The sequence below is a fragment of the Plectropomus leopardus genome, chromosome 13 (genome assembly GCF_026936395.1).
Source record: "Plectropomus leopardus strain MGB_pleo_1.0 chromosome 13, ASM2693639v1, whole genome shotgun sequence".
Lineage (NCBI taxonomy): Eukaryota > Metazoa > Chordata > Actinopteri > Perciformes > Serranidae > Plectropomus > Plectropomus leopardus.
In genome coordinates, this window is record NC_142188.1 from 15,613,620 (window position 1) to 15,637,186 (window position 23,567).

At 39.4% G+C, this 23,567-nt stretch overlaps 1 protein-coding gene across 19 annotated transcripts in view; it reads right to left on the minus strand.

Moving 5' to 3' along the window:
- kcnma1a (potassium large conductance calcium-activated channel, subfamily M, alpha member 1a) overlaps nt 1-23,567 on the minus strand; it is a 176,042-nt gene that overhangs the window by 25,629 nt on the left and 126,846 nt on the right. For 5 of the 19 annotated variants that reach the window (XM_088086722.1, XM_088086726.1, XM_042502560.2 and 2 more), the window contains exons 17-20: nt 22,151-22,162; nt 19,198-19,284; nt 19,029-19,105; nt 3,283-3,376 (exon numbers count right to left, since the gene is read on the minus strand). In XM_088086722.1, the coding sequence (XP_087942848.1) occupies nt 3,283-3,376; nt 19,029-19,105; nt 19,198-19,284; nt 22,151-22,162 (270 nt within the window). Of the gene's footprint in view, nt 1-3,282; nt 3,377-5,234; nt 5,589-7,308; nt 7,390-7,730; nt 7,764-11,896; nt 12,071-16,387; nt 16,397-19,028; nt 19,106-19,197; nt 19,285-22,150; nt 22,163-23,567 lie in introns of all 19 variants that reach the window. The other 14 variants (XM_088086716.1, XM_088086715.1, XM_088086721.1 and 11 more) reach the window with 8 other exon arrangements.

The following is a 23,567-nucleotide window of genomic DNA, read 5'->3' on the forward strand; positions in this document are numbered from 1 at the left end:
TTGAACTAATTAACAGTTGGGATTGCAAAGCAAATATTTTCCCTGGGTGAGATACAGCATGCACTTTTATATAGGACAAATATTTCCCTTACAGCATGTCTCACTCCAGTGTCTCACCCTCTCTCTTTCTTCCTCCCTCCCTCCCTCAGTATATATTTCAAACAGAGTTGAGTTATTCCAGTGTATCACTCTGCAGTCACAAGCTGGGGATGGGCGTGCTCCCCCAATCCCTCTCTGCCAGACTACGAAGGCAGCCTCTTGCTTTGAAAATTTTCCCCATCATGCAAACTGACAAAGGCATGCTTTTCAAAAGCCCACAGCCAATCTGTTGATCATTATTTATTTACAAAGGCCTTCAGGCTGCAAGTCCTGTAAAAACCATACTTGATACGTATGCTCGCTCTCTTGCTAGCTCTCTACTGTGTTTTCCCCCTCCTTGCTTGTAGAATAAAGTATCCCTAAGGCTACCTCAAACAATCACTTTTCATTGTGCATAAAATCCACCTTGTAAAGCACAACTGTTTAATATATATGGTGTTATATGTTGACGGGGGCAGCTGTTGGGGGGGGGGGGCTATGGACTGTGATGGGTAATTTGATGTTTTGCTGAGGGCTAAGACTGGGAAAAAAAATCTACACCTATAACAGAGGACCTGTCATCCCAGTACCCAAGAGCCAGCAGAATACAGAAGCACCCCTAAAGCAGAGAAAACTTTGACACCGCTTTGAAGCGTTTTCAAAACTGAGTAAATAACTCGCAAGAATTATTATCACTGTGAGATCAAAGCAAAGATGCATATATTACATGGCAAACAGGGACCATCTCCTAAGCAAAAAAGGAAGAGAAGAAAAGGTTTTGTGCTTTAAGTTAGGCAAACTAAACAGCCTTTTAAACAAGCAGTTAGCTGGAAATGTGCCAATGTCTAGTTGTTTTTGTAGCAGTTTTCTCCCTCTGAGCAAGGGCATCCAAAAATGATGCTCTGTTGCAAACTAGACTGAAGGGTATGACTCTGTGTTGGGCTAATGGTTCGGCAAGTGTGAAGGCTTATTAAATGCTTGTTTTGTGGAGAACTGAGGGGGAGGCCGACAAGCGTACTGGACAAAATCACACAGGCATGCCAGTGCAGTAGGAGGAACTGTGCCTAAGGGAAGCAAGCAGGACCGACATACAAAGAACTCGACTGGAATGTAAGGAAAACACACCACACTGCAATACTGACCAAAAACAACATGTGAGAACAGATTAAAAGGTAGAAAAAGAAATTCAAACTATTTTATATTACTCTTTTTTGCACGTATTGAACTATTTCTATGTAATGTAATTTTTGCTTTAAGGCAGGAGTCTTCAGTGTTTTTCAGGCCAAGGACCCCTTAACTGAAAGAGAGACAAAACAGGGACCCCTGACTATATTGTATAAAATTGAGCTGCCTATTAAACTGGGCCTACAGTAACGTGTAGGGCGGCCTAAAGTGCCATCTATAAACTTACCCTTTTATGATGCATACAATACTAAGCTATTTAAATAATAATTAATGGCAGATCCGTATATTTATACATCATATTTGTTTCTGAGATGGACGATAGGTCAGAGTGTCACAAGAATGTCCATACACTTAAAATAATAATACAGCTAATTTGCTGATATGTTTCAATAGTACAAAACTGTCAGCTTATTAGTTCGCTATTGTGCTCACTATTTTGGACAGGTGCTGCACAGTGTGTTTTTGTTAGTGAGCAAACATGATTGCACAAGGATTCACAAATAAAAGTTAGCTTATCATCAAAGTTGTGTACTGTAAATCAAATTATTTATTTTTTATTTTTATTTTTTTGGTTTGTTTTTAATGGCCAATTCACCTTTGCTAGTGATATGTTGGGTTTGGGTTATTGCTTTCTTTTTGAAAAAAAAATAAAATAAATAATCATATATATATATACATATATATATTCAAGGTAAAATTAAAACTTAAATTAAATTACCAAACAGTAATTTGGCAGCCCCTTTGCAGTATCTCTGAAGACCACTTAGGGGTCCCTTACCCCCTGTGTGCTGGGAGCTTAATAGTTTGCCATACTCTTATGGACCGGTGCTTCACAGTGATTTAGCATTTGCTGGCTAACATGTTTTCAGAAGGATTCATGGGTAAGAGCCTATGTTGTGTGCTGTAATTTATTTATAATTATTATTATTATTTTTTCTTTAAGTTTAGGTAAATTTATCTTTGCTAATAATATGTTGGATTCATGTTGAGGTGTTCTTTGTTTCTTTTTTTGGGGAAAAAACAACAACAACAAACCCTACAAATTATAACATACGACTATTATAACTATGACTTGAAGTTATTTATTTTCCCACACAATTCAGATGCAGAAGTTTCTACTGCAGTGCAGCTTTACTGCGTGAATACTAACAGTGACAAGTGGGTGTGACAAAAACCACGCAGCTCTCTCTTAAGATTTTCCCATTGTAAAGTCATAAATTTGACAACCGTAACACTTACACTCATTAAGAGCAGGGCAGCGTAGCTATAAGTGTTCCTGTCCTGTTAGATCTTTCCTGCCATGCCTTTATCCTGCCGTCCCAATCCACACAGCTCGGCCTCCCTGTATTTTCCGTGCTGTCGTATTGCTAACCCCGCCTCGCAGCCAGAGGAGCACACAAACCTACCCCCTTTTATCCTTCAAAATCAATTAACAGCTATTTAATTCCACAGGACAGGATAAAAGGAAGGTAATATTTGAATTCATATTTGATTGTGATGATACATCTCACATATGGCCTCAAGTACCAGAAACAGTACTCACAGGGGTTCCCACAATAGAGTAGCCTGAGGGCAAAGTAACCATGCAGGTCCCTCTGATTGGTTGCTGGTGTCATTAGTGCCAGCATTGTTTAAGGAGCACATGTGGACCAGACCGGAGGAGGTGACAGCTGGGACTTTAAAGCCAGAGGAGTTTTCAAACGGCTCCTCGCAGCCGCTTTTCATGACAGAAATATTATTTCAGCTCTGTCATTAACAGCTGACAGCATGCCATCCTAAACAGCAGAGCCTAACAGGGCACTTCTCCTCTCTCTTTCTCTCACAGAGTTTCTTACCTCCTTCTTCTGCCACCCCTAATTTGCCCCCTCCCATCCATCCAAACTCCCACCATCTCACCATCAGCAGCATCCGCCTCTGAAGTATCTCTCACACGCATCGCTCCATCCCTCCCTCTGTCTGACTTCCTCTCACTCCCCCCATTTGAAGTGCTGGAAGGAGAATAAAATCAGCGTCTCTTACCTCATCATTTTGGGCGAGCAGTTGGGTGAGTTTCGCATCCCTCCGTTGCGCTGCTTTTTTTTGGGCGAAAGAGTTGACGGATGCTCGTCTTCGACTGCAAACACATGCACAGAGTGTCAGAATAGAGACAGACAGTTGGCAAAGTGTGCTGGACCTGACATGAATTTAAAAAAAAAAGGAAAAATATAAATCAATCATTGCAAACAAAAAATGAACAGAAGAAAAGGAAAACTATTAATTCAGTGTCAAATTGAGGAAAATATAGAGAAAGCATTAGTAACGGACAATGGTAAATCTTTGAAAGGCAGGAGAAAACCACAGAGGAAAAAAAACTATTTAAGACCTGTAAATGTCTCGGAAGGCTCACGTCCCAAAATCCCCAGATTTTGTCTTTTCTAGGGTGCACTTTTACAGGGCCCTTCAGTACTGCGTCTGTTCAGTACACCTGCTAAAATATGCAGATGGTTGGACCTCTAGCAGTCTGCATCAGAGTGACCATGCTTACCTACGCCATTAATTGCCATGTGATGGTACGGACTGTCATTGTCAGTGGGGCATGGGCAAAAGCAATGACAATGAAATAAATAAAGGTTATGGAGATGGATCTTGAGTGGGTAGTTTATTGATTTTTTTAAACAAAACTATCTGAACCCCAGCCCATTATTCCAGTTCTATCTAAAGTGCACGGTTTCTCTTCTACAGGTCTACCTCCATGCCAAGAGTACACTCAAGACAAATCACTAAGGACAGTATGAATTAGTGGACTAGGAATAGCAGCTAATAAATACACATCATCCTCCAGTAGAAGAAGGTCAGGACTTAAGTTCACAGTAAAATTAATTATGTAAGATTTAATAGTCCATTTTTGTGTCTGACGCTTTGCAGGACGCTGAGCCATAGCCAGTTTTTTTTTTTTATTTTGATCAGATTCAAGTTCAGCTTTCTGTCAACTATGCTTTGCTACATTGAGACATAGAAATAAAAAAACACCCTATTTTTCAAACTTTGCATGAGTCCCAGTCAGACAGAGAGGACGAGAAAGAGCAGCCAGATTGAGGCCAGGCCCAGTCGTCTGAAGATTTCAGGCAAGCTAACAGTAGTCTGATCTTCACTACTGTCTGTGAGTTTCAAGAGCTTTCAGACAGGCACCCAGATACTCTTATCCACTCTGCACTCTCCCAGCGCAAATGCCAAGTGCACCGTCACTTCAAACCCGTGTTAGTCCTTTGGTTAGAAATCAATAACACAGCATGATATTAGTACAAATCAATGTGCACGCTGCAAGCCGTGACTATTCCAAGCATGTGGAAATTCATTATTGTCTGAGCGCCCGTCCCAGGCTGTCACCTAATTCTGCTAATAAAAGATAAGAAATATGACTTTGGCTTCTAATAAAATGTCATTCTCTGACATTTCCTTTATGCAATTGGGCATTCGGAATAGCTAATATCACAAGCACTTTTCACTTTACAAATAATTCTCTCTCTAATGTACTTTGAAAATACCACATCAGAAAATATGCATTCCTCGCCATATTGTTAGACAGATTCCTCTTGATTTAAACTTAATTTACTGACAGTAAAAGCATAACATTTCTCATTTGCACCTGCAGCAACAAAATTAAATACTATCCAGCCACTGTGTAATAAACTCCTTTCCGGTAAATGATTAAAAACAAAAGTTTGTATTTCAGTACAATATCCTCAGAGCTCACAACTCCTGCAACATTCCTCTTTTGTGTCAATTCTAAATTCACATGTTTAAGCACTCCTCAGTTTGGAAGTCACCCAGCAGTAGACAGTAGCAGCCACTGCACTAGCAGGCAAATCCGTGCAAAGCAGCAGGAGCAACAACAGCAGCAGAGTGAACCGTCATGCAGCAAACAAGACAAAATGAAGGGACGGGACAGGCGGGGTTACTGACTGATGCATCCCGCTAAGGGGGCAACCTACGGTGCCTACTGTGACTGAGCAGCATGGCATTACTGGGGTGGTAGCGGTATTTCACCGGCAGACTGCGGGCCCGGTTCAGCCGACTCTCAGCCAGGGATCTGGCCGCCACGTCTCCTGGACCTGAGATACTGAGGCGCAGTTGCGAGGGGTCAGCCCCGGGCCCCGGCCCCATGGGGAGCAGACTTCCTTTACGGTTATTAACAAGGGGGATGTTGAGTTTGCCCGGGTTGGACAGGGGCTCCTGGTTGGGGTGCAAGTTGTTGGGGAGGAATGCATTTGTAGTGATGGAGGTGGAGTTGCAGCCGGTGGTTTTAACTGATCGCTTTTGAAAAGACGGTCTAACTTCATCCATTACTGTCAAACAATGGAGAATAAAAAAGTGTGAGAAAGCCTGTATTCATGTTCAAGAATTAGTAAGTAAAGAAACTATAGTGTTAAATTGTAGAAAATTAAGAGCTTGTTTGGGCTTTTTTTTCTATATTTGTTTTAAACTATATAATTAATTTAATGAGATTTCAGGCAAAATCTCCTAAACAAAATTCAGATTTTTACTACATGTTGGGAAGCCAATTATTAGGTTAAGAAAAGAGATTCACTGACTCGAAATAAGACCCATAGTTACTAAAAACCTGCATGAAGATCAAACTCGTTTCTGTGAGAAAGATTGCAATTTTTAATATTTAAATTCTGATAAAGTAATTTCTGAAAGCCAAAAATGTATGCCATTAAAGCAGAAATCATTTATCATCTCATTTTTCTCAAACTGCTGTTGAAACTCCAACATCTCTTATCTGCTTGGCACACGCCCCGACTGAAATGTTCACAGTGACATTTACTTTGCATTTGTGACAAACATGAATTAATAAGAAGTCTTTCCGTTTTATTTCTACAGATGCGCAACACTTTCTGTTAGAACAAAGCAGAGACATAGCTTGGCTAAAGCCAGTCAGATCCAATCAGATATTTTGTCATTTCAAGCATAATGTGTAGTGCAGTACTTTCACTTCAACAAATATAAAACTAGGACTAATAATTTATAATATTACTAATTCAAAAACTTTGTTGCATTAAACATTAAATGATTCATTTTGGATTATGTATAGAAATATGGTTTGATCGCAGACTAAAGATGCAGTCATTCTCAAACATTTTTACTGTAACTTTGACAGTAATGACAGTATGTCCAGTGACAACCTGCTTTGCCTAGTATGAGGATAAATACTCTGTACAAGTAGAAACTCACGTACAGCTGATGTTCACTCAGCCGCCCCACCAAACGCACACATTCACTCTGACTGAGGCTGCAGAGTCAACCCGTATGTTTGCATGTACTGAAGTGGTTGTAAAGCTGAATGGGAGAGGAGGAGCCCTGTTCCTCCCTTTGGTAGAAGGGTGGTTGGTCGGTTGTTTGGAGGAGAGAGCATGCTTGGGTGGCCCCGGGCGATAAACAGACGTTTATCCCAGCCGTCAGCTGCCTCCTTGATTTACGGGGCGCCACCGATAGCTCCTGGATTCATCTGGCTCTTGTCAAACACGTGCAGCGTTAGAGAGCGCTCACCCGCCCTGGCAGGTCCACTGTGCATCCTGAACAACCCAGACGGCAACTGTCCCTTCCTGAAATGCTAATCACATGACGGTACTGTCCTGCATGCAAGCATTATCAGATCGTCATGACCCAATGTAAACTGGATGATGAGGCAGAGGAATAACAACTACAAATGTTTACTTTTGTATGTGAGCTTAGCTGGCTTTGCCTTTACAGTGTTTGCTGCATGAGCAAGCTTTGTTATTTACCTGCATTGCAACTGCATGAAAAAGCTTTTTTTGCCATGCATTGTTGTTTTTAAATATAAAACTAAAACTGATATCATGACAGCTGCAGCTCCTTTTAGTTCTGCTAAGAGGAAAAAAATGTCTTATATTGATATGCTTTATAAGAAAAAATACATTGAATAAAAATATACATATAAAATGTTAGAGGTGACAAATAGCATTGCAAAACTATATATATTCTTAACCAGTAAAGAGTAAAAAAAATATAAAATAATGCATTTAACAATTATTTAAGATTTACCTAAATTGCAATCAGCTTTGAATCGAACGCCAGCCTCTTTCTGACTCCCACTGTTCCCTGGTGTTGTAGCGCCATCTGCTGCTACATGCAGCACAATACAAAAAGAATATTTTATGGAACTACATGGTATTATCAAACACAAATAATTTCTTTTCTATCAATACCAGGAACCCATTACTTTAAATTCCTGTCAAATATTGAAATTATTTAAGTTGACAAACATTGAATTTAACACTGGTTAAACTGTGAGTTTACTTTGTCTCTGTATAAGACACAAGACAACATATTCTAAAGGAATAAGGGACAACAAAGCAAATACTAAAGCAAAGCATCAGTACTTAATATGTTACATGACAGTGAGGGGTCTAGAGTCTAAACACAGAGCTGGAGCAGAATGGAGAAGGACAGAGAAACACACTTACGTGATCTGACATATCCATTATACTTATATTTGGCTGAGGAAAATGCAAAGACAAGTGGCAGGTCACACAGGGGGAGAAAGGATGTAATGAAATAGGCACATTAGGAAATAGAGACATCAACATGAGAGCGGTAAAGGGAAATTAAATCAGATGTAACTACGATGAAGTACTACCAGTGAAAGGCACGAGGGCATAAACCAAAAATTAAAGGTACAAATAATTAAAACGAAAAACGAAAATCATAATGGTAGTGGTGAAAAAGTATGGCATGATGGCATGAACTGTCCATTCTCAGAGTGAACCATGCTTTTAGGAAAGTGTGCTAAATCTGTAATGAGATGTAATGACAGACTAATGGCTAATTTAATTAATCGTTTAATCTCAAAAAAGCTAAATTTAATATAACACAGTTTCAGTGGTAGATTCAATAACTTAATGTTTCTAATTTGGTAAATGCTTTTGATTTTAAATGCAATAAATACTGTGAGGTCTGTAGATAGAACAAATAAAGCCACCATGGGGAACAAAGAAAAAAGCTACACACACTGAGTGCATGTAGAAAACACAGACAGACACTCTGTGAGACACTCGCTACTCAAAACAGCTGCGCTAACAGAGCACAATGCAAAGAGACTTGATTGTTAAATGCAGTCCACGTCTCTCTTGCACAAACGGAAATTTAAAGGAAAAAAGGGAGTATTTTAAACATGAATTCAACGCTACACTTTTAAATCTCTTGGCTTGTTCTTTGAAAGGGGTTCAATAAGGTCCCTGCTTGTGCCAGAACTATTAATTATCTGGGAATATCAGTTTATGACCTTGACTGAGGAGGTACTGAAGACACTGATATAAGTACTGGGACAGTGGGCACTTGAACTGAGCTCGGAGCTGCTGACACTCTTTCCCAGAGTCTATTCCAGCTCTAAAGGTCACAGTGAGGGCCCAGGGCTGGCCTATGACACAGATCCTCAAACAGGGACCCACAGTGGCCCTGGCATCTGTCTCTAGCAATCTGCCCGCACCGCAGAGGCGGCAGACTAACTGGCTAGCATCTGGGGCGTAGCGAGGCGGCATAGGACAAAAGGGGGGGTAGGCGGGTGAGGGGGGGGACCAAGCCTGCCTGGTGGACAGGAGCTGTCAGGGCAAGTTTGGTGACAGACCAGCAGGGCTGGGAAAATGAAAATGCAAACATAATTTCTGTGTCAGGATAGATAAGGTCCCCAGCAATGAGATGCAGATGCACACACATGCACAGACACAGAGATAGAACTGCGTGTTGTTACACACACGAGACACGCACATGCACACACTCACACAGCCCAGAAGGCCGCGAACTAGCCAGAAGCATCTCCTGAGCCCCAGGGCCCCAACCCTTGTCCGTAGCTCAGTTTTATAGAAGCTTCAGCTTCTCCATTACATAAAACCTGTCATGTCTGTAGCTTATTTCACTGGAGGAAGCTGGCCGACCGTGATGATGGTCGGTTTACAAAAAAAGACCATATGTAACTAATTTAGGCACCAAAAATAAACATCTGATTTAGCCGAACTACTTGGAATAACTTCTGGATAATTTTTCAGAACTCAGATCATTGAAGACAAGAATGAATATACACAATCACACAATGGAGAACATTAGTTTGTACACTACTCTACCTACATATATAATTTGTGCTTCAAACTATATTCTTAAATATTCACAAGTCAAGTTTTTGCAGTTCTTCTTTTCCTCAGCAGCAGTTTGTGACTTGTGGGACAGATAATTGATCTATCCCTCTGTTCACAGCTGCTATGAGTGAATGCACTTTTTTAGACTAAGCAGAATAAACGACTAAGTGTCACTTACAAAGCGCCTGACATTCTGCTGCTCTATCTGTGGCCAGAGTACACTCTGCGCACCATGAGGTGCAACGAAAAACCGAACGGTATAAATATCTCAATATTGCCCTAATCGAACAAGCGAGTTCCAAAAATAGAAAATCTATCCCTGGCAGCAGATGTTTTAATGGTGGCGGGCCACCACAAATAAGTTAATGTGTGGGTAATCGTGCAAGTGGTAGAAACTGCTTTGCCCTTTGCCCTCTTCTGTCCAATTTTCTATCTTTTTTATCTGTGATAGTTTCCACCTCATGTCTCATCTTATTTTCATTCCAATAATCAGCAAAATTACTTTATGAAAGATCTCTCGTAGCAAAAGGCTGCAATAAATTAGACAGCTAATTTGTCCAGAGTTTGCTCCATGTGCACAAGGACTTCATCTATTTTACCAAACAGCACATTATTCACTAAGCCCCTTAAATGAGTGCATTTAAAAATGGTTGTTAATTTAACATTGTATAATAAAGCAACACAGACGCTTATATTTATTTCACCATTGATGAGGTGACTGTGTTACACTGTCTGAATGTGAATAGCATCAGAAAGTAGGGGTGTGCTAAATTAAAGAGTGCTTCCCAAGAAATCAATTATCCATGTACCCTGGCTAGAAAAATCTGGTTCAGATGTACAAGAGCATGAAGTCATCGTGAATAAAGACATCTTATCCTCTCAGTCTAGTGGAGAGAAAAAAAGGGGGGGGAAATGGGGAGAGGAAATCCAACAATCCCTGAATGACAAAGCCCAATGCACTCCTTCACTAAACTCACTTTGTTCAGACAAAGTCAGAGTTAAAAAGGGAAAGAAATCCAAGACAGAGGAGGCTTTTCCTGAAATCCTACAGGGGGTTGAGGGAGAAGTGAGATCAGTAACCATGTAATGGCCAGTAATTGGTACCGAGGGATATCAGCGCAGGCCGAACTACAAGAGGCCAAGCCAAACCCATCATGGCATGTTTGACACTAATCTAGGCTGAGTCAGCAGACGGTGGGAGAATGTTGAGAAGGAAATCAGATCTGTATGTCTGAACCCAAGGCTTTGATAGCTTGGCCTACTGCTGCCATGTGTAATTGACAGACAATTTAGTATTTCCCATCCACTCAAACGGAAAAATCGAAAGAAGGGGGATCTTCCAAGAGCTTTCGTCCTCCTACCTTTTCTTTATCAAGCCAACTATCACTATTTTGAGTTCTCATTTTGTGTTTTTGTCCTTTCTTTTTTCCTTTTTCCGTTATGTTTTCTTGCAGTCTTTCCTACAATACCAAACCTGAAATGATTTAGACTAAAGACTGCAGGAGAGAGTCAGTGCTTAAGGCTATTTCAAACAGCAGCATTGGAGGCTAAGCAGGATTTTTTACGCAATAAAAAGTGCAATTTGAGACTTCCTTTCCAAAAAACAGTGTTAATTGTGGGCAAAGTGTATGTTTTCTTCTTGCTATTGTTCTTTCCTGACTGCCTAAAAGAGTGAAAGGGCATTCCAGCTGCTTGAGGTATTATTAGTTACTTCCTTAACCAGTGTCACCAGTAAAAACTTGTTTTAATATCCGGGCACTGCTCTTCATTTATAAGGCTTGACAAGCTTCAAAACAGTGTTTCAGATGTGATTTTCTCTCATCTTCTGCATTGAAGTGAAACTAAAACCTCTGCTCAGTTAGGTTCAAGTACAAGGTAAAAGAAAAAAAGTGAAACAGAGGCAAAGCTGCTTTAACTGAAAAGTGTACAAACTGAAAACAGTGTTAACTCAGAGGTTTGTAAGATTTAAGACAATAACAACATTCTCATTGAATTGCAGGATAAAACCTTAAGAATAAAATTCCATTTTATACATACAAATATCTTACCTTCAACAGTTCAAAAGACATTAAAATCCAATAGTGATATTATCACACAACTGCATGGTTGATGCAGCATGCGGTAGCCACATGTCTAACACCTACAGAACTGTACAGTACAGCAGCACCACAGAGCCACACCACCACTTACCCACCACACAGATTACACTCATGAAAAAAAAAACAATTGTGAAGATGAGAAAAAACTGAAGAACACTGATGAATTTCAACTATAAATAACAGAAAATGAGGAGATTACGAGTTAAAATAAACTTAATTTAAGCAGAAAAAACAAATAAATTCACGTATGCCACAGCTACACAAACTATGGAGTCACAGTTAACGGATCACACCACATAGACAACATCACAGACACACACGCACGGTACCTCTGCATGGTACGATACACACGGAGCACACACCACAGACATGTAACAGCATGTGTTGGGCGGTGTAACTTACAGGCACGTAAAGTGGTTGCGCAATCATGAACAGAGACAGAGGAAAGTGGGTAGGCCCTCTGAAGGGTGTCCATGTTACTATGTACACTGCCTGACATGCAAGAGCAGTCTTGCTCTGAACGGCCGCAATCAAAACAACATGCCAGTTTCATTCGTTTGTAGACGGACATCTTGGCTACAGTCATGTTTTGGGATGAGAGGAGAGGAAAAGCAGCAGGTTAATGGCAAAAGGAGAAATATTCATCCAGGGGAAGTCGGAAGGTAACTTCATCAGAAAGTGCAAACCTTAGCCACCTGCTCCCACAGACTTGAGCCCCAAATTAAATTGGCATACTCGATCGCTGAGATTTATTTATAAATCCAATTACTTAACCTCAACATGTTGTCCAATTGATTTATTTTTTTCTAAATTTCTTATCAAAGAAAGTAAAATTTGGAAAAATTACAATATAACAATATTACTGACAGAACAATTATATGCCAGCACATTATTTCTCGTTCATATTGTCATAGTCTGGAGAAGTCAAGCTGCGTGCTAAGGCTGTAACAAGTCAAAAGGCAAAACTATAACAGTGGGAAAGAGGGGTGAGGAGAAAGGAGAGAGGAAGGGAGGCATTCGGGGCAGAGAGGCATGAGCAATGTCTTCAGCAGCAAACCTCATACAATGTTTCATACATTTGTACATCCTCTATCCATTTGGCTAAAGGAGTGGATCACGTACCTGTATCCCATCATGCAGCTGTAGCGGCTCTGTCCAAGGCATCACACTATTCTACAGGCTAGACGGGCCAATACATGCTAATGTTTACTCAAACCTGAAGTTTCACTGCTCCACTTCCCCCGGGGAATGTGCATTAATGTGCATGTGTGTATAACTGGTGAGTCTCGAACAAAGTATGTTGATGTCATGTTTCTTTGATTCTCTTTCAATTTAAAGTAACAATATGTAACATTTTAAAGAGGAATCAACATTTTTTCCTCTTACAGATACATTTTTAATTAATAGGTGATAAAATGCACCATAGCTGTGTTAATCACAGTCAACTGTACAGCCTTAAGAGTATAGGTATAACCAATAGATTATGGTGGCTAATATTAGCAAACTTCAGATACATATTGCTGTGTAACAGACATTACACCAACTTGATTGTACCTTTCTATACATGTGTTACTGTTACTACTATTCTGAAGTTGCCAGTTGTTTAACAGATCTAAATATAATGTGTTGTTATAATGTGTTTTTGCTGTTTACGGTTTGTTTCAGTCAGGGACGGTTTTCATTTTGATTGGTTGAGAAGAACAAACTATCTTAAATCTTTAAGTCATATTATGTTTCTCAAATTTATGAGGTAAAAATTACATTAGGTTATTACATGAATAGAGTTATTTTGATACAAATACCAGCATTAGAAATGCCTCAAATACATGTAAAGTACTGGAACAGTTATGGCAAGTATGTCTATACACTCATCTGATATTTATCGATAAACTTTTATGAAAGGTTTCAAACTAAGATAAAAATGGGAATACATTTCTTCACAGCTTCAAAACAGCAGCCTACGTAGCAAGATGTGCTGTGCAGCAACTAGCAACAACTATTTCAGACAGCATAGAAAAACTGATTTCCAAAACATTGCACTACTATTACTGTACCATTTAATTTTGTCTTATATTTTACTAAATTGGGGCTACAAGAAAAATCTATGGTGTTTTATTCAGTATATATATGTATTTATGTTTTACTTAGGGTTTAACCTGAGCCATGCCCTAAAACAACAATAGCAATCATATCACATCACTACAGGGTTGGAAATATACAGCTGGATTTTTTGTTTGTTTGTTTTTTAAGGCAATGGCACCAGATTGATACTCCAGATCGGCGGATACGCAAATTTGAGTATTGCGATCTTTTCTGGGCAAGGTAAAATGGTATCAGAACTCTATCTCTAGTTACATTTACTTTATGTTTTGTTTTATGTTTTAAACTGTTGCCACTTAATAAAATCGGGGAGTAAAACATGCAAATAAGTAGGATAATTACGTTTCTGGTGTTTCCAAATTCACCTTCACTTGATGAAATTAAGGGGAAAATTAATTTCACCATTATATTTCTGCATTTGATTTTTACTGGGAAAGTGCTTTATTTTGACAGGTCACAATGACATTTATTACTAGTTACCTATAAGCTGGCCTGCATTGAGGATCAACACCATTGCCACATGACTGTATCAAAGTATTTCATTAATGCTTTCTTTCAACTATAATCTTAAAAAAAACATTGCTAATCTGGAGACTAGGTGCTCTTGTTCAAGTAAGACCTGGTGTAAAAAGTAGTATCACAAAGCGCTAAACTCGTTAACTACTAGTCAGCTTGTGGCAGCTACTTTCTGTCTTTGTGGTCTATGTATTGCTGAGTGTGTGAGGCTTTGAACCCCGAGGGAAGCGGGAGTGAAAGTCCCCAGAGTAGCACATCTAGATTGCTGTGACTCTGGGCAGAAACAGTCCCTGGTCCCCATTCTCTCATTACCAAGGTGCAAACAGACAGCAGACTAATACTGTCTGGCACCTTTACAGAGACACTTTCAGCATCTTTGGCTCTAAGTCACATCATAAAATATAGGATCTTGAATGAAGTAATATTTTTCAGCTTCTGGCCAAGGAAAGAATGGGAAACACAGATCATAACCCATGGGATGAAGGCATCAGGGACTGTTGTATTCTCTGGCATGCACATGTGCCTTATGAGCATGTAATACGCATGCAGAAAATGCTGTTTTGGTCTTGGCAACAGAGATAACTGTTCACAGTGTTGAAACAGTTTGGGGGTATGGCAGACAAGGTGCAGCGTGGGTATTACTTCATGCTGAAATTTCTGAACTTCAGAGTTTTTGCGTAGACACTCAGACCACAGTATGTTTACAATGTTGATTATTGACACATGGAAGGGGAGTAATGGAAAACACAAGACACACACGCACACACACACACCGACAATGTCTTTGACTTCTGACTTCACAAATACCCAGATTCTGCCCTAGAATTGTAAGGTGTCCATTTCAGGACATTGAAGATTCAACATGACAGCTGCCCTGATAAACTGTCTGCATGGGTTTGATCAGTCACCATCTCCTATAATCCAACAAGGCACAACATACTCAAACAGAAGCTATCAGGGCGCTATGTTGAATACCAAAGATGTCCCAAAGAAAGCACCATTCTCATATGTCCCCCTAAATCTGCCTTATTCAGCAAAAGTGCAAGGAAAATGATACTGTTACGGCAAAAGTTGATCTGTTGAGCAATAACAAACACAGCAGAAGCACAAAAGAGTGCAGAAGACAAATGCTTTTTTTCCTTGGAAAGGCAGCAGTTCTGCACAAACACATCCCTACCACAACATAACATATAAACGAAACATTATGTGTTGAAACAAACTCAGGATGATGAATTTGTCAAACTGTAGATTAAGTTTTGGATTAAATTTGCACAGAAAGACACATATTTGATCCTTGCATTTTTACTGAACAGGTTTCTGGGGATTTAAGTTTCCTCTACAGACATCACCATTAAAATATTGTATTATTGGACATGACTCTGGCACGGCACTGTCATCTAGTGGCAATCTAATGCTATGACAATTACTGTTATATTTCTGGTGGACCCCATCCAATACAGCAAGTTAAAAACAAAAAAAAGGGCCCAACAACTGTCCAGATTTGAAATGCACAAGACTGCAATGGTGACATTTCAATTCTGAGAGGAACTGATGATCTCTGAAACCTCAGCCGGAGCAGGGCGAGGACCCAGAGTTTAGAAAAAGGGGGCTGAGATCACAGAGAAGCAGGGGAGACCAGATTGTTTTGATTGTGTTTTGGCAACCTAGTTCGTTAGGATTTGCAGAACTTCCCACAAGGACATTTTCTGCTCTCTGAAAGTACAGCCACACACAAAACTTCCTTTGACAGAAAGCAGATAAATTTAAACCTCAGTGGTTCTTGTTAATTCTCTTCCCCTTGTGTTAGCTCCTCTAAATCCATGATTACTGCATGACATCTCAGATTTTTCTTATTACGTTCCTTCTGTACTTTCTTGGAGCATGACACTATGAGAAGGTTAATCACGGGTAACGACATAAGACTTGCAGCTGATTGGCTTCCAAATGCCAAAGTTTGGTTTGATGTTCAAATAGTGAGGAAAAACTGCAGAGCTCATCGACCACATCCGATTAAGTCACACTCTATTTAATTGTCATTTCCAACTAGTGAGAGCATCAGCTGACTGGGCCGATGATGAGGAGGCCTGACGCTGGTGTGAGTTCGATTTCAGCTGTTTTGGTTTTGGTCTGGTCTGAGCACAGTGTAGAAATGAGAGGCGAGGAGAGGGATGCAGAAGCTACACTGGTACATGCAACATAGATACAGTATACTATTTGCTGAAGAGGAAAAAAACACTGCACTCTGGGTAATAGTACACCCATTTTCTTTTTACTCACAATAAATCACTACCAGTGAGCAGTTAAAATAAAGTGGCGTTTTCCAATGGCAGCAGGGAAGGAAATACATCAAAAGTGTGTCACTGGTCATAAAGAAACATGGGAAAAACAACAGAAGAGAACAAAACATGATAGAACAGAACATACTGTAAGACAGACTTCCATTGTGGTAATGGAGCTGTCAGCTTTCTAAACTCTCTAACTAATAAGATAAAACATAAACGCTTGTCCATCACCTAACTCTGAGACATGAAGACTTTACGAAAGCAAACAGAAATAAACAGTTTATCTAAATAAAACTAGAGTGTGAAAGGCCTGTTGATTCTATGGAGCCGGGAGAGCGAGACATTGTCTGAATAATTGAAATGACACAGACAAAAGAAGGAAATGGTGGGTATTCATTTTAAAACCAGGCTTTGTCTGCAGGCTGCTTACAGTAATTGTCTGTGACCTTTTAGTGGAAATATGGGATATTCACCTGAATTATTTATCCAGTGGCTAACATGTCCTGACAAGTGACTGCTGTACATAGGTCGGATTATATTCATGTGCTGTTCCAGCCATAGTGGTCATGTTATGTCTGCATTAATAAAGGGGAAAGACTATTAATTTGACAGCGGCATTTGTGTTTTGTGAAAAGTCTTATTTTAACAATTAAGAGCTCAATGACTGGGCTCAATACTCTTAAATACCCTTGAAAACCATTTACATGTAAAACAAATATAATATAACGGGTCATATCCTCTATATTATTTCAGTATCGGGTTTTTACTGCATGTATAATTTTACTTTCTCATGTATGAGTTGGGTAAGGAGTGGCTGTATTATTGTGAGCAATAATTTTATAATTTTAAGTGCTTTCTATTAACTGAACTTAGGGTTGCAGCGGTATAGCGATTACATGCAATAGAAAATGTGAAGTTGACGTCATGCTGTGTCAAATTTTTTGGATGGGCTGTCATATTCTGAGGTACGTGCTCTCTTACCTGGGCCTCTTAAGCAACAGTATTTGGACATACAAATCATGATAATCACCGCAGATCCATATGATTTGGCGCATACAGACATAGACACAAACTGTCTCATTTTTGGACTGAGTGCATAAACTTTGGTAACAGAGCGCCCACCTTGCTGCCACCTGTCCCGCAAGGTGTGACATACCTTCACATTATTTGTACCATAGTATGAAATGATTGTTGTCATACTGTGTACATTTTGCTTATCTACGGTGCTGTAAAAAATGCAACTGGACGGAGAATGTCACCTACACGTACATATCTCTCCTTCTCCTCATCTACCTGTCAGACTCATTGACTTGTGCCATACACACACGTGCACCAGCACAGGCATTGCAGGTCAAGGTATGTGTCCCATTTTAATCCCTGACAATCATAAAAGCGCCTTTAAAGTAATTTTCCACATCTGGGCTCTTGGCCACATCTGTGTCCATCACTTTGGTAACCTCTGACTTACAAACACACACACCGCCACCGCTTCTGATTGACCCCAAAGAGCAACACGCAAACTTCCCCGGCACGCTGTCATAAGTGATTGTGTGTGTCAGTTAAAGTTACAGACAGGAGCAATCTGGCTGTGCTGTTGCACACCTACTGTATATGTTTATTGTTAATATATTATAGTGCTGCTCAAATGTAAAGTTGCTACTCACAATAATAATTGTGTAGTACTGTAAACTGTAATGCAGTGATATTTTCTCAGACAGTTACAACACCATGACAATCTCATACCGCTGCAATCCTAGTTATATTTCATGTGAATAGGCTGAATTTTGAGCAAAACATGCCGTAAGACCAGGTATTGTTTTTTTGAATGTGTGTTTGCCCCCAAATGAGGTCATTATTAAAAGGCTTTTTAACTTGAAATTATACACAAATTCCCAAAGTTTCAGAGCTCAACTTCCCTTGTAAATTTTCAGGATTATACCAAGAATTTTTACATCATCTGCGGGATCCTGTGACTGGTTTGCTCGCTCCATATGACACCTTCTTTCATTAGATAGACTTAACCCTTTACATGCTTGTCCCTGCAATGTCAGTGGTTCCTTTTTTTCCTTCTGTTTTTCTCCCAATTTCTTTGTCAAACGGGAGATGTACAGCGTTCTTATTTGCTTGATACCTTTAAAGGTCATTGTAACTAACTGACAATAATAATAATGATTTTGTAATACTATGTTAAAATCCCATACCACTGCAACCCTATTCCTCACTAATTTGTATTCCTGTAAATCTCATTCACTGCGATAAATTCTCAGTTTGTGTGGATAAAGCAATGAATCAAACCAAAAAGAAAATACACACAAAGAGAACTGCATTTTGACTAGAAATGAACCAAATCAGATATTGACTGATGATCATACCATAATGGATGTCATGGAAGTTCAAATGGGACCCATAATAAACACTTTCCTAAGGGTACAATGATGTGACAACATATATTACCTTTAAAAACAGTGCCACGGTACAGAAGAACAATGACACAATGAAAGGTATAATATTAGTGTACAAACTAGTAAAAGCTTAAGTATAATGAGACAGACAGACCCACAGGTAGGTTTTGGAGTGAGAAGAGGGGAAGGAGGGGGGGGGGGTCGATGGGGCAAAATAAAGGCACGGCTACTCACGTCGTTTGCAGCCACACTTCTTGATCCGCTTAGGGTCTGTGATGTCATCATGACAAGCTTTGCAGTAGAAAAAAGCTCTAAAAGTGGCACAGTAAAAAAATGTTCAGCTCTTGGAATAATCAAACTTCCATTTTTACTACATTAGTGATTAGTCATTCATCAGGATTACCTCTTTACTTCTTTGGCATCACTGGCGATAAAGAATCCCAGTGTTCCCTCCTGCATCTTGACATGGTTGCCCGGGTTGATAAGGATGCTGGGTAATCAGAGAAATAGACACATCATGCTCATTAATGTCTGGACAACACTCAGCTCATGCTCACAACATGCTAATCAAGAGGAATGGTACACAGATGTGTGGAAGCCGATAATCTGACATGTCCTGCCTTATCCGGCATTTTTTTCCCATCAAAAACTAAACTTTTAAGAGCTTGGTTTGTGTCGTAAGTGTTATAATTACTACACCTCTGATTTGGGGCAATTTGCTGATGTGATACTCACACGAATGGACAGAATGTACAACAATATGATCGCACATTTAATTTTAATTCTTTTCTTTACAGAATGGTCTTGCGTTGCCCTGGGGTGAGAAGGGAGGGTAGAGAGATATACGAGTAAAGGGACAAGGGCAGAAAGAATTAAAATTATGGCTATGGAGTGGTTTTAGTGCCAGCACTCAAATATAGTCAGACATGGCTGTAGTACAGAGAATGTACATAAGTGTTGTTACATCAGTTAGTAATCGACAATGGGATGCAAGGGAATGAACAGCTCTTTTTCTTGTCGATACTATTCTACTCAGCGACACTGCTATCGGATTGCCCTAACAGAAATTTAACCAGAGGGGCAAAGTCCACAGGTGGATGAACTCCCATTAAAACCTGTAGTGACTCTGCTTCATTGAATTATAGTGTGAAGATAATTAGAATGCATGTCCAGCAAGGTTAATATTGACTTAAAATGTTATATTATATTCATTATATTCATATCTAAAGAAGTAGCCACATAAAAATGTATTTCAGCGTGCTGAACAACAGCTGCACTAAAAATATCACGGAGGTCAAAGCATTTTTATTATGAGTGGGACTCTGTTTAAAACCCTAAAGCACTTTAAGCAACTGGCTGTATCATTCCCCATTAATTAGACTGAGACAAAGAGTAGACACCACACACACATACTGTACGCTCACACACACACACACACACACACACGCACACACACGCACACACACCCTGGTCATTAATGGTTACCTGTGGGCAACAGTCATCAATGATGTGAGTGTGAACAAAGAAATCAAAACACCGAACCCACGAACCTTTAAGGGTCACACTTCTTCAACGTAAGACGAGCCCAAATGAAAGATGATTCTTTTCTTTTTATTTGGTCTATTTTACGCTTTTAACTCAATACTTATCATATGCCTACCAAAACTACTGTCAGTGTTGGGGTTATGTGTCTCTTACAAACTTCAAGTCTTTGTATTTTGAATAACTGTTTTGCCATTTTAGAGACAAATTTTATATGTTATCTGTGTAGACTCAAAACATCTATATCACTACATCTTTCCTCTGGGCTCTGGAAAAGGCTACATTGGAGAAAATAAACAAAAATATTAAGGGAGCAATTGAATCCATACACATACCGGGCTGTGATCAAATTGCACCAGTCATGCAGATCAGATTTTTTTCTTCCACATTTTTCTTTTCAGTAAGTTAAATAGCATCAAACATTCACTCAGATTGAATGGCCCCCAGAGAAGTAAACAGGCATTACGCCCTGGCATGCTCTTTAGTGAAAATAAATGAAAGAAACATTTCAAATCAAGACAGTTCCACAAACATTGCTGCCCAAATCTGAGATTTTACAGGAGTATCTATCCAAGACATTTTTCTTCGGTCAGGGTGCAAACTGGTGGATAGAAGCTTAAAAAGCGTCAAAAACCTCATATTGTGAGCAACAAGGCAAGCATCAAACACCTTATGTGATAGTGTCATAGCATGCAGTTACCATACAGCATGAAGAGGACAATAATCAAGACAGAAAAGGCATAGCCACTGCAGTACAGGTATAAGGACAGGTACGTAGATGCAGACGGTTGCAGTAACTTCTGTGCAGTTGGATTGTTTCCCAAACACCAAACTGACAGGAAGTGACCTCACTTAAGAACATCTACTCGAGAGACGCACGAGCATGACTGTACGTGGTGGCTGAGACGCACAAAAATGCACATTCACACACAAACTCTCCCTCTTGAGGTAATCACACATAAACCAGACGTACAGACATGCACAGATGAATATACATTTAGCACTGAGAACATGGGAGGGTGATGGGATGCAAAAGTGAAATATGGGGCACTTGTGAACATTGTAACCTATGGTTATTAAAAAATTCAGTTTGGATAAACTTAATGCTATCCAAATTCAACAGCTCCATGCCTTTCCTAGTGTGTTAAATGATGAAAACAAAGACGGGTGAGGTGCTGCTGGTGTAATAAATCCATGAAGAAAAAAGACATGCTATTATATCAGCCACTGCCTACAGCAATGGTGGATAATCAGTCAATTTATTTCAAGATTAAATCCAAAATGTAGAACAACAGATTATTAGTGCTTATCAACACCACATCTGAGGTCTATGTGTACACAAAATCCTCACTGATTCTGATACAAAGAACCATGAAGTACTGATTTAAAAACACCATGAGTGGAATAATTAGCTTGGCAAAGCTAATACACAGTAGGGTAACAACTGAGCAACACTGAAAAAGAACTGAAAGTGAGAGAAATAAACTAAGCAAAGGACTGGTAAAGGACAAAACGGAAAAAGATCAAATAAGAGGTAGATATGGAGAGGGTGAGCGTTTGGCCTTGGTACACCGACAACAGCAAAGACAAAGAAACAGCACTTCTACAAACATGTCCAATTTATCTATCCTCTCTCTGCCTGCAAAGAAGTTAGTGCATTAAGCACAAGGGACACCATAAAAAAAGAGTTAGAAAAAGAAGCCTGTGAGATAGTGTTTGGAAAAATATCCTTGGGGGAAACTCCCAAAGTCAGAAGCTTTAAAGTGGTGGAGATTGGGTGGAACTTTGGAAGTAAGATAAGGTAGAGGGCATACCGCTTTCGGCTTCTGCAAACAACAAGAAAAAATCTCAAATCAAACAGTTATCATGAACATAAAAGAAGAGGAGAATATTAGTGTTTCTAATGTTTCTCTGCCTATTCAGTAGGTACGCTTAATATGGCAGCATGTGGCCGACTCCACACAGACACACAATTCAGTCATTTCATGCTTGTCCAATGGTCCTTGCACCTAAAAAAATTTTGTTTACTAAAAAAGTCTGTTTGATTTTAAAGGTGGTCATCTTTTGATAAGGGTGTGATTTTTTTTTTTAAATGGCACTGAAAATTGTGACAGTACATCTTCTAAAAAGAATTAAGACAAAAGACAAAAATAGTGCACTGAGATATTTCCTAATGTAGAATTGAATAAACAACTCGAAATTTCATCAGAAAGTAATCTGAATTTCTTTTTAGCTTGTAATGTCAACATGATCATCATTTGCCATGCAAATACACATATACATTTGACACAGGTGAATGAGGAAAGGTGGGTGGGATTTGGCAATTGAGATAACTGTGAAATAGTACTTCATGTTGGTATTGGTGATAAGACTGACACTGATGTAGTTAGCGGTTATCATACAGACTGAACAGGAACACAAGAAAATCAAGTTAAGGAAAGACATAACATGAAATTTGAATGAGCAGCAAATTGGTTATCTACGTGTGAAATCTGTGAATTGACGGCACAATATGTTTGAAAAACGTTATGTCATTTCAGTGCAGTTAATAGCTAATAATTCCAGAGAGATTTTTTGACATTTCTTCCTGCATACCTGCAAGTTTTGGTTTAGTATCAGACTTGTGGTTATGTAGTTATCTCCGCCGAGGACACACAATCAGTAATATCAGTCCCATTTATGTTTGCCAAACAGCAGATATTCAAAAAGGTTATCATATCATCATTATATTCAATTCTGAGGAACATTAGGCCCTCAAGATGTGGAATAAGTTATTTGGTTTTCCATGACTTTTTTTTTTTAAATCAGTGTGTAGGATTTAGTGGCATCTGGCAATGAGGATTTAAGATTGCAACCAGTTGAAATGCTCCTATGTGTCAAACGTGAACTTCTGGTTCTGATTCCTTCATTGTTTTTTGTTAAGAAAGTTTTTACCAGAAGCAAAATTATCCACAGAGGTCTCTTACTCATCAAAACGACTGGACCAGGTCATTAAAACCAGTAACGACACTGAATAAAGCAGTTTCACATCAAAAATCAGTGTTTTTACGAGAATTGCCGCTAGCCCAGCACCTGATAAACCTTTTTACTCTACTAACTTATGATCCGATCGTTTTTTTTATTTTCAGGTGATTATGAATACTAAAGAAAGCATACTTGTCATATTATATTTCTTTTATGCCGATAATTCCCCCTAAATCCTACACATTGGACCTTTAAGGTGGCGAAATG